The 12,742-nt window shown below is 41.0% G+C and overlaps 1 protein-coding gene across 3 annotated transcripts in view; it reads right to left on the bottom strand.

The window, feature by feature from the left end:
* Positions 1-12,742, bottom strand: part of LNPEP (leucyl and cystinyl aminopeptidase) — a 101,171-nt gene that overhangs the window by 31,365 nt on the left and 57,064 nt on the right. For all 3 annotated transcript variants that reach the window (XM_074932990.1, XM_074932989.1, XM_074932992.1), the window contains 4 exons: positions 7,619-7,750; positions 4,969-5,089; positions 4,140-4,294; positions 3,715-3,828 (listed from right to left, as the gene is read on the bottom strand). In XM_074932990.1, coding sequence (XP_074789091.1) covers positions 3,715-3,828; positions 4,140-4,294; positions 4,969-5,089; positions 7,619-7,750 — 522 coding nt within the window. The remainder of the gene's footprint in view (positions 1-3,714; positions 3,829-4,139; positions 4,295-4,968; positions 5,090-7,618; positions 7,751-12,742) is intronic.

Below are 12,742 nucleotides of genomic sequence, written 5' to 3'. Positions count from 1 at the left end.
AGAGCCCAGGAAAGACTGAGTCTCCTTTTTAGAGGTTGGTGGGGCCATGGCTGTTATCTTGTTCATCACCTCCATTGGGATGTGGCGACGCCCATCTTGCCATTTTATTCCTAGGAATTGAATTTCCCTTGCAGGCCCCTTAACTTCCTTTTGCTTAATGGAAAAGCTGGCCTTCAGGAGGATTTAAATTATCTTCTTCCCTTTCTCAAAGACCTCCTTGGCTATGTCCTTCCATACAATGACATTGTCAATGAACTGCAGGTGTTCTGGAGCCCCACCTTTCTCCAGTGCAGTATGGACCAGTCCATGGAAAATGGTGGAGCTGTGGTTCTACCCCTGGGGCAATCGATTCCAGGTGTACTGGATGCCTCTCCAAGGGAACGCAAACTGTGGCCTGCACTCCAGCGCTATCGGAATGGAGAAGAAAGCATTAGCAATGTCAATGGTGGTGTACCACTTGGCTGCCTTCGACTCCAGTTCATACTGCAGCTCTTACATGTCCGGCACTGCAGCACTCATTGCTGGCGTACCTTCATTCAGGCCACGGTAGTCCACAGTTAGCCTGCACTCGCCATTGGGCTTTCTCACTGGCCATATAGGGCTGCTGAAGGGTGAGTGAGTTTTGCTGATCACCTTCTGGCTTTCTAGTTGACGGATCAGCTGATGGATGGGGACCAGGGAATCTTGGTTGGTGCGTTACTGCCGCTGGTGCACAATCCTGGTAGCAGTCAGCACTTGCTGTTCCTCAACCTTAAGCCGCCCCACCACTGAGGGATCCTCTGAGAGGCCGGGTAAGGTGGACAACTGTTCAACCTCCTCCAGGGCAGCCACACCAAAAGCCCACCGGTACCCTTTTGGGTCTTTGAAGTACCCTCTCCTGAGGCAGTCTATGCCCGTCAGGCTCACTTCAGCTTCCAATAGGTCAGCTGTTGGGATTCCCCTGTCACTCCGGAGATGCAGATGGAGTCAACCCCACTGTAGCTCAACGGCATCAGGGTGCACTGTGCGCCAGTGTCCACCAAAGCCTTATACTCTTGTGCGTCTGATGTGCCAGGCCATCGGATCCACACTGTCCAGTAAATCCAATTATCCCTTTCCTCCACCTGGCTGGAGGCAGGGCCCCTCTAATCCTGCTCATCATCACTCACTTCTAAGAATGATTTACTGGTTCCCTCAAGAGGGTCAGACATAACGTTCACCATTCTGTTCTGCCTGGGGGATTTCTGACTGGACACTGGAGCTGCGCTTATCTTGGAGGACTCCTCTTCCATGATGGTCTTCCCTTCCAGCTGCTCTACTCATGCAGCTAGGGCGGCATTGGGCTGTCCATCCCACCTCTTCATGTTTTCTCCATGGTCGCAGAGGAAAAACCACAGGGTGCCTCGTGGTGTGTACCTTCTGCTGCCTTTCTCTTGGGTGGGGAAACGTTTACTTCTAATGGCTGAGACATTAGCCCGTGCAGGTGGAACATGAGACATGTCCTTTTCCATTTTTTGGACCCTCTGAGACAGTTCCTCCACAGCTGAAACCCAGGAATGCTGAGATGAAGGGAGATTTCCCTCATATTGTTGGAGCTTGCCAATCACTCCACCCACTGTTAGAGTGTGGGTGTCTGTCCACCAGGACGCTATTGCCAGTGCTTTCGAGTGTGCTTCTGGTGCGCTCTTCAGGAACTTTCGCCACATCAGGTGTGTGCAAGGGACCTGATCTGGGTCCATGGTGACTGCTCATTATTCAGATCACCATAGATCATCTCAAACACAGCCAGTTCCCCGAGGTTCTCCATGCCTTTCTCAATGCTGGTCCATTTGCCTAGCTGTCATAGGATATCATCCTTGCAGTGGTGCCTCTCCCTTATACTGAACAGGAGTCGCTTCCAAAGGCTGAGGGTTTGAGTCTGTTTCCCTGTTTCCCTATCAGTGTCAGCCTCCTTGGCCAAAGATCCCAGCTGCTTGGCTTCCCTCCATCTCGAAAGCACTAGCTCCATTTTCCCAGCACTGGAGCAGCCAGGTGCAAATCTGCTCGCCTCCCAGGTGGCTGAAATCTCTCCACGTATCTCGCAGCTCATTCGGGGACAGAGATCGGATGATCACCTCTGGCCCTTCCTCCTGTTCCCCTGATGGGCCTGGCTCATCCCCATCTCTCACTCTGCGAACTGACTTTCTGGTATATTTTGTTTTCGTTATCGGGGCGACTGACATTGGCACTGGCTGGCTCTCTGGCTCAGTCGCTGTGCTGGTGGAGGCAACTGAGACTGGCTCTGCCTGTCCCCCCGTTTCAGATATTGTTTCAGCTTCTATAGCCTTTTCTCCCCCTTGAGGTCAGTGGGTGGTATTAAACAGGACACGGTATGCATGGGCAAGTCCCCAACACATTGCAGCGATTTGTGTCTCCTGGGTTTTGCCAGCTTGGTAACACACCCTTTCTAAGCACTCCATCAGCTCATCAGGGCTCTGCACTTGCTCAGGAGTGAAATTCCAAAGCATTGGAGGTGCCCACAGAGTCAGGCCTTTGCCCATCTTTTCCCACACCCCTTGCCACTCACTATTATCTGACCTCGGGGCAGGTTTCTGGGCACTGCTACTGTTAGAGAAATACCATATGGCAAAAACCTAAATCAGGCAGACATTCAGAAAGCACTGTGCCACAATCACACTGGTCTGCAGGCTCCAACGATAATTGAAACTCCCAAAAAATGGCAGATCTCTTCCCCTGGCTCACCCATAGAGGGGGTGAGACCCCTAACAAGAGCCCAAACGGCTAACAGGTACCAGCCCGCCCACACACACAGTGATACAAAGGCAGCATAAGAATTCAATAGCCCGTATAACAACATAAGACCCTTTATACATTTTCCACCGATAACAAACGCCACCACTGGGATTATGCAATACATATAAGGATTAATCCAGCCCCACCACACAAGCACTTGGGCCAGCATTGCAAACATTTTCTTATCAAACAAATACAGACAGAAAAATTACACCCAACAATTTCTCTATCACACTTTGGTCAGGGTCTGTCCCTTTTTGTTCTTATTTCAGCCCTTCAAGCCCCATGTTGGTGCGCCAATAATGGCTGTGCTGGTTTAAGCCTGGCGGGACCGGAGAGCACATTGCTGTTGCCCCTCCCCCACCCTCAGCCAGTCGGGCTGGAAGTTAGGCACAGATCCGGGCTAAAATAAGAAAAAATTTAATACAACCATGTGATAAAACAATCTGAACAACAACAGTAGCAATGATAACAACAATAAACAGCAATAACAGTGAACATGACAAACGATATACAGAGAAATACCGCAAAATGGTCAGGGAACAAACCCGCCACGTGTGTGTGCCGCAACCCGAAAACCGAAAGAGAAAGTAAAAAGAGGTTCTGCCAAGGGACCTGACGTCAGCATGGTATGAATAACCTGGCTGGAGATCCCTTCCCCCTCTCTCTCTGCTAGGGAAACTCATCCCTATCCTAGTTGAACCAGGACAACTACCAAAATAAAAAAAATTTAAACCCCCCCAAAAAAATGTACCCTCCCCAAAGCCCCCCAAAACTACATCAAATATAATTAAAATGCCAAAGCAGAAGAGATATAGTCTAATCTCAATGGTGCCCAAAGCAAATTTCAGTATAAGTTTATAAGTATCAGTCTTTTATGGGTAGCATTAAAAGATGGATCTTAGTGAAGGTACAGAAAGTGTAGCTACATAAAGTACTTACTGAATGTAATTCTGGAAAAATCTCCTCCATGGCAACATACTCCATAAAAGTGGCAAATCCCTCATTCAGCCAGAGATCGTTCCACCATTCCATAGTTACTAGATTGCCAAACCACTATGCAAGATCAAAAATGTTATTCTTTTTCAGAAATAAAACCAAATTAGTGCAATAACATGCTATCCATCCTCAGCTTTAGCTTATGGCAAAATCAAGTTCAGTCAAAACCATGGTAGTGCTTTTGCACGAACTTCTTAAGTGAGAGTTTGCACTCTGCCTGTTATATTGGAGAAAATACACCTGCAGGTATTCTGAATACATTGTACAGCCCAGTCACAGTGAGGGCAGAGGTGAAGGATAGAATTACATTTATTTTTTTAAAAAAAAGAACCCACCACATTTAAACAAAGACCTCCCGAATCTAGTACCTGATGGGCAAGCTCATGTGCTATCACTGCAGTTATTAACTTTTTATCTCTTGCTGAAGAAGTATTACTGTCAAACAAGAGTGCTGTTTCTCGGAAGGTGATCAAGCCCCAGTTTTCCATTGCACCAGACTGAAAATCAGGAATTGCTACCAGATCTGGAAGAGATTTGAAAGAAGCTTTTGAAAACAGCTACTTAGAGTAATTCTGTATTCCAGGTCTACCTATTCTACTACATAACTCCTAAAAGCCTCATAGTTAAATCCTGTGGTGTGGACATGTGCTCACATCTCAAGCATAGAAGTCCCACACATTTATAGTCATGTTTCTCTCTTAAACAACTTAAAGCACAGACACTGCCTACAGATCTTGCATGCACACAATTAACAAGGAAATGTGGCTGCCCCTACTGAAAGTAATGTCTTAGAAGACTGCATTTCATTACCTTTACAGTCAAATTAATACATGTAAAGTATGGCCACAGATTTTGGACTGGTGAACATGGTTCACAAACTGAGAACTGTGTATCTCCCTACCTAGGCACGTGACGTTAAATGTACACTGAATTACTTTTTTGAATGTTATCTACAAATATAAACAATCCACTGTCAAAAGGTCATAAAAATTTCCTCTCTTGGGAATCACTTAATACTTGGATTCAGTCAAACATATAATGAATTTTAAAAATAATTTTGGGGCAACCTTATTTCACAGATGTTTGATGATGTTTTTTTCTTTTTAAGAACACCTTTTCAGAACAAAAGTTCCCCTACATTTCTCAGAATTGATTAGGGCTGCTTCTTCTGTTTTAAAAAAGTTCAAAAGAACTTACCTAATTTTTCAAGAGGGTAGTTTATTAGAAAGTATTTTTGATAAAATTCCAGAAGTTTCACTGCTGTGTTTAGGGCATATCCAACTTGATTTAAATGCTGTGGTATGGCATAGATAGATACCTAGCCCAAACAGAGAAGGGAAAACATTTGGAAATGTATAGCCACAAAAGCTTTAGAAGTAAAAGAGAAGCTGGCAGAAGTTCCTGAAACAGGTAGAACATGGTTTTGAGAGTACACACACAAGCTAAAAACACCAGTTACGAAGCTGTCAATAAACAGTTATTTGGTTTGCTAGAGCTTATTCACTAATCAAAATATGGAGAGACTATCCAATTGAACAATGTGTATACAAGAATAACTCAAGGTTCACACCTTTAAGGAAGGTGTTCAGGAAGGGTCGACATGAACAGAAATTGATTAATTTTCTTTTCTAATCCCTCATGAGTTATTAAGTGACCCTCCCTGCATACCTCAATTAATCTATAAATTTAGACTATCAGTATGCTAATACTAGTATCATCTGCAAGAAATTATCCCAAGAAATAATAACTGGCACAAAGTTTATCCATTCCCCTATCTAAGGTAGGGCCACATTAGACATGATATAAGAAGCATTCATAAAAATTTAGAGGTTACAGTCTCCCTCTACTCATGTTGAAGCAGCTATATCAAGAAAATAAATTTGAGCAGGTTGATCCAGTTTGGGACACCCCTTCATACACAAACACAAAATATGTTGAGACTAATTTTCTTGTTCTATTAAAAAAAAAAAAAAAAAAAAAAAAAAAGGTCCCTCTTAACTAATGCTACAAATCAGTAAAAAAATGACATTTCCAATAGATGGATAGGGTGACCCTTTGAGTTTGCATCAAGCACATACCAGTAAGGGTCTAATCTAGTGTTCCTGGAATAGAAGAGTATTATTTGCTGCCAATTTTAAGCTCAAAACCAAAACATAAAGATCCCCCAGAATCTTCTGGAGTTGATAAAAATGTCATTGCATTATGAACACAAAGTACCTTTTCTTCAACTCTAAGCTTTATAATATTCAGGACAATAAACTTATCATGTGTAAACTGGTTGGCTCAAATTCTTTTAATCTTCCAGCTACAAACTGCTGGAAGCATTTTGAGAGCGTATTTCATGGAAAACATCATCATATGCTTCCTTCTTACACTCTCCATTGGCCTACTAGACAACCCATAAGCTAGACTCTGGCCTTACTTGGTATGACCGTTCTTATGCTTTCTCCCTTTAAGCTGGCAAGTACTCTTATACATGGTTAGATCCCTTGTGTTTGGTGCCTTCTGGAAGTCTGCTGGACTTCCCTAGCTTGGCTAGATCTTGTTTAGTGGTCACAATGAAGGAGAAGCACAGTTAAGAACCACTTTCCTTAGTTAGAATATATCACTCAGTCTTTTTTTTCCTCTCCTACAGGCCTCTGCCATAAAATATTTTTGAAGTACTGACAGTCCATACAAGTCAGTCTCACTATTATGAAATAAGGAAAGCACACCACATAGATAGTTGTTTTGGCTCTTTGCAGACACCAAACATTTAGTACACTGATCAGTTTTCTGCCAGGTAAAGAAGTGGCCACATGATTTTAACAGAACACAGGTTCAAATACAGGTCTGAATAGTAGCCACAAGGACTAAAAAAAAAAAAAAAAAAGATTTAACTTTTCAGGTTACACCTAACAGTCTGTCCTATTCAGCTATAATTAGGAATCCTTGTCCAAGTCAGAATCAAAGCCTATTGACCAGTATCTTTACTTGGGTACACTGGATTAACGAGAGGGCTGCTTCTCCTTCTGCAGTGCTACTACCACTATTCTCTCCACCTCTTTCTAGACAGGTACTGGTACTTCTGACATTTCACCACAAAGCGGCATAGTCATGATAATCATTGTTCACATGAAACTCCTGCGTCTCTTAAAATACAATTAAGGAGAATGTCCTAATATTTTTCTTCAGTTACTTTAATTGCACACTTGGAACTGCTCACTGACCCTGCAGGTCATATCCCTGCAAATGACAAAGATCAAACATGACCAACTGTTTGATTCTTGTGACCTTTGGAAAAACAAAAACCCCACAATGAAATTGTATATAAGTGACTAAATTTAGACTTACTTCAAGTTAGTCCAAATTTGCTTTACTCAGGGCATGGGGTTTTTTTTAGGTACGTTATATTTGCAGGTATAGAACATATTTGCAGCACTGCTTGAAATAGTATTTCAATAGACTGTCTTGGGATCTGTAATGTTTTTATACATCATCAGAACAACTCTTGGTTTGCATGACATTACTGCTTCGCAAATGAAGCATTAAACCTGAAAGGTTAAAGTTTCCAGCTCTGAAAGTTCTTAGGAATTTTAGATTTTGTAAATTTCCACTGTTAACAAGACTTGATGCTGAATCCCTTGCTGTAAAAGTATTCTCAATATGGTATAAGCCCTGAAGTCAGTCCGACCTACAGCATATAGCTTTTGTTCCCTCACTATGATGAGCGTAATAAAACCAAGAAAATAAATACATTTAAAAGAGACAGAGTTTGCATGTTGGTTTGGGGATTTGTTTTGCTTTGTTTTGTTTGTCTGGTTGGCTTGGGAGGGGTGAGGGAGAACTTAAAGTGGAACAAACATACCAGACTCCCATTAGTTTCCCTACTGATGTTTTTCAAGTCTGCAACAACAAAGGCTACTAGGTAGGTGCTCATCTTCAAACTCACAAAAAACTCATCTTGAACAATTCCATTTGTCACAGGAGTAGTGGCTTTCTGCAGGTGGAAGGAAAACACTGTTATTAATGCACACAAAAGAGTACTAAGACATGCAAGGAATTGATGTTAAAATCAAATAATTACCACACACTAGGGAAAGTTTACAAGCAAACTTGCAGAACATCTTTATATTTTGGTTATGTTTCAATGGGATAGATGGCACAACCATAGTGTAACAAAACTTAAGGAGACATGGTACATTTTAAGCCTATATACCCAAAAAATTATTTGTTAGACTTTTATTATGCTGTATTACCAGACAACTGCATTGTTGGAGAAGCCATCAATGTAATTCAGTTCACACTTAAACCCCCAGTATAATCTAAAATCAACATAAAGATTAACATTAATTCAAGAGAACTTAGGGCTAGATCTGACACACAGCTCAGCATATCCTACTAAGAACACTTGTACTGTAAATGTTAAACATTTATTTGTTCTCAGAATCCTCTTCAAAACTAGGTAACTGGATATACTCATTATTTTAAAACAACAGAATGAAAAACCCCTCACACATATACATACAAATCAAATGAGACTATTTTAAAAAGGGAAGAAAACCTAAGGTTTCAGTTAGTTCAAAGCAAAACCATGCCCATCTTACACACTGCCAAAATTTACTGTCTGCTCAGTCTTCTGAAGTAAGAAAATATGGTGTCTCTTAAATTACTTCCAGTGCAATTTTTCTTTAATATTAGTCCTGGAAAGGCATGCTCTATGCCTAGAAGTACTTTTCTGTATAGTTCTTCACTAACAAATTACATGAAGAATAAAGAGAAATGTTGAAAATCACTGTAGTGCAGACTAGTAAAGGTCTGGAGGCAGGGATGACAGTTAATGTGCCTTCTGAAACTTCATAGATAAGTTTGTATCTAGAAACCACAAACATTTAAAAAACAATAACCTTAGTTTTAGACAAGATCATTTCAAACCAAACAATGATTTAACTGCCACTAAAAATTTAACTCCTAGATTTAAAGAGGAGTAAATTTTTTAAGCCTGAAGACAGAAATCAATATAATCATCTAGTCTGACCACTGCATATGAATAGTACGCCACTATTGAACACCTTCAGCAAATTCATAAATTTCTGGTCTTTACTAGAGTTTCATCTTCATAATGAGGTGACATCCTATTTAAGAAAATCTGTGGCTGTAGATAAACTGGTTCAGAAATCAGTTATCTTTATTTAAAAAGCAAAACAAACCAAAACAAAGCAACAAAAACAAGCCCAAAACACACAGAGTTTATTTCGAGCTTTAATGTGTGTCAGCCACTATTATTGTCGTATTAGGAATGTACATGCTAGATGAGAAGGCCTGCTTCTGAGATCGCTTGCTCATGTAGGTATTTATAGAAAATTATGAAGTACACATTTAATCTTCTCACGGATAAACTAAAAAGACTCTCCATTCAGCACAGATTGTTTCTAAGACCTGTAGTTATACAGAAGAATTCGTGCCACTTTTTTTCTGAGAGGGATTTGTTTGTTTATTTTCAGAAGCGAGCCTATTGTTGTAATGATCTCACCAGTGCAATATACTCCTATACAACATGATCCTCTTCAATTTTCAAACTTCTTTCTTTAGCCACACAAGAATCAACTCACTAGCCTGTACTTACTGCATTGGGAGCCCACACTACCTAACAGAATACGTAATCCAGGCTAAGTAAGCTAAAATGTAAGAATTCAACATGTGCTAGAGCACTTGTGAGATCAGGGACAAAAACCATGAAATAAATCATAAAAACATGTCAATTAAAAGAAGCTTTGCATATAAAAATGGGTACCATTACAAGAGGACTCACTGATACAAGAAATGCTTTTGAGGTAGCATATTATTTAACAGAAACTCCTGTGTCTAATTTCTTTATTTGTACAGTTACAAAAATAAGGACTTTAATGTAATTCACATGTGCAAATTATCTTGACAAATTACAAAACCCAAAGGAACCACTTCTGAACCCACTAACAGACTGCATGTTTAGATGTCATATAACAAAAGTGGAATTACACAGTATCAAATTATCAGGGCATAAAGTTGGGGGACAAAACAAAAGAATATTGTTTGCAGTATAAACACAAATGAGCAATTATCTTAGAGATAACGTCAATCAGCAAAACTATCAATTTACATGCTCTGTATGTTCTTATATCTTCTTGATAAACTCTAATTAAACCTGACCTCCTCTTTCAACACCAGAACTCGCATTTGATCCCCAGCACTAAACATACAACTTCATTCCTTTAAATGTCTTTTTAAAATATATCTTCGTTCCACATGCGGAAGCTTCCTCAAATTTTTAGCAATCATACAGATGATGTAACAGTCAAGTTTTAAAACAGAGATGGAAATAACAGAAAAAGACGCAGATGAAATTTGTAATACACTCTTAGAGACATTCTCACTATAACAAGCTCAGTAAATGTTACAAATTAAAAAAGAGTGGGCAAAAAGGAAGTTCAGTGAAAAGGGTCTGATACCAAGAACAAAGGTAGCAAGACAGAGAAGGGAAATTAAAAAGCAGAGAACCAAATGATGGAAGAGTCTGACAAGATGGGAAGGAAGAAGAATTCTCAGCTTGAAGGAAGCATGGGACCTTCTGCCTATGGCATACATAGGTAGCTGAAGGAAAGACACGTTGTATGCAAGGCAGAATAGGAAGAAACATATATGAAGATAATTCAAGTGATATGACAAACAGTAGGGGAAATCAAAACACCAAAAAGATATGCAAGAAAGGCATCACATAATTTAAAAGGGAATTAATCATGCAGAAGCGGCACAAGTCATGGGAAGAACAATTCTATGTAGAGAAAGATGGATAGGAAAAAGACACCTTTTCTATGCAGTGCAGGAACATCCAAACAGTATGTATCTTATTGTGACCAATAGGGAAAACACATGTTTAAGACCATACAAATTGCAATACCAACCCATTTTTCACTGCAAGAAGAATATGTACAAGGTCACATCTCCCAAATGTTAATTTTTCAAATGGCTTCCTATCTCCCTGAAAAATGAGCAATGTAATGAATGCTACTCTGCAAGCGAGAAAGGCTAGAAACTTAAGTGTAAATGTGTCCTGGAGGAAAAAACAAGATGCAGCACTGATAACTTTACAGTAAAGGCAGCTCATCAGCATGTTTTCTCCGTGTGAATGATTCCTCCTTGTGCACACATGTCAAGTACACAACATTAGTACCCACAGACAGCACCAAAAGAGCTACTGCACACTGTAACAGCACTCAGAGTTGAGCAGGGACAGATGGGATGGGGAGCAGCTCCTTCCTAAGCACAGAACCCCACAAGCACAGGCATTGCAGGACTGTCAATGCAAGGCAGGAATTACGGGAGGATGCAAGACTAGGGCAAGTAAAAAAACTCTCTTTTCCAGATCTAATTCACATGTCCTGAGGTGTGAGAGTCAGCCATTTTCAGACTAGAGGAAGATTCTCTGGCAACAAAAACACACTAAGCACACAGAGTTGATGTTGAAGGCATGTTGGTCAGACCAGTTAAGCCATAATTCTTGTCAACACAGAGCTTGAGCTCTAAGTAGTTTCTCTGCAGATTCTCTCAGGAAGGCTGAAAAGCCTGCTCATATCTCCTGACACTCACTGTTCACTGCATCAAGTGACCCACTTGCACAGTTTGCAGGAAAAGACGATCTGAAATCTCAGATGCCTAATCTAATCTAATGCCACAAACACATGCAGAAGTTTTCCAGTTGACTTCTTCCTGTCCATGTAAAGTTGCATGAACACCTTGCACAGAAGATATAAAATCTGAGAGAAATCATATAAGAAAGTAAGTAAAGTGATGGAGGGACTAGATTAAATGACTCAGTGTCCTGGGTTGCAGTGTACTCCATTACCATCCTCATGAGCTGCTGTAATCAGGTGGGGCAGTGTTTCCTTGCCTCCCCCCCCCCTCCCCGCCTCCAGACTATCTTTCTGTTAATGGCCCATCAGTGCCATGCAGCATGACTCATTATCCCATTGTGAGATGCTCCACCCAGAGGGAGAAAACCAGCATTCCATCCTGAATATAATCTGAGATTCTGAATACCAGAGACACTCTCTTTTCCACTGGATTTCCAGAGGACAGGAGCTACTTGGCCACCACTGGACTTTTCTGAGGAAGAGCAGATCTTCTTTCTACAGGATCACTGCTTTGGGGGGACTGCAGCCACCATTCTACCAGACTGCTACCACCACCCTGATTAACAGGGTGTCAGGTTATATCCTGACCCTGTTAGTTTAACCCAGTGTTATCTGCCTTTTATAATATTTTTTTCCTTTTTTTTTCTTTTTATTTCCCTATTAAATTGTTATTCTGACTTGGTGTCTCCCACTAGTTTGTTTTCAAACTAGCACATATTTTGGTGCCCAATGTGGGGCTGGCTGCTGAGAAAAGTCAGAATTACAGTTTTGTATTGTAAAGGTCACCTACTCGCTATGATGTTCAACATGCTTACATGGGTCTTGTATCTAGCTCTCTATATTTTTCCACACATGGGGAACTATCTGCTGATTTTAATGCTCCTGTGTAGACCAGGGTATGGTATAAAATTTGCTTTATTAGTCTATTATGCCTACTGCATGATAACCTCCAAGACAGTGAACATAATTCAGAATATATACTCAACTTTGTCTGTATGTCCTACTTTAGGCTGCTACATCTGGGGCCTCAACAATCATACCCATACCCTGGGGGGAGGGTTAAAGAGTGTTTTTTTCCAGCTTTTCAGGCCGGACACAGCAGGTTTTGGAAATATTGAGTTCTCTGTGGATGTTAAGGATGGCACAATCTTCTTGTCAGTTCTTTTTTCTTTTTTCTCTATGGCCTGACTGTGTACACCATGCTTAGGATGGCACAGCATCCTCAGCATGAGAGGGAAAAAAAGAGCAGAGCAACAAGCACCATGTCTACACAGACTGTCACAGAGGAGAAAGAAACCAGACGTAAGACAACAGCATCCATG

Source organism: Athene noctua, chromosome Z (assembly GCF_965140245.1).
Source record: "Athene noctua chromosome Z, bAthNoc1.hap1.1, whole genome shotgun sequence".
Taxonomy (NCBI): Eukaryota; Metazoa; Chordata; class Aves; order Strigiformes; family Strigidae; genus Athene; species Athene noctua.
The sequence above is the reverse complement of the archived record's forward strand: the minus strand, read 5'-3'. Positions and strand labels throughout refer to the sequence as shown.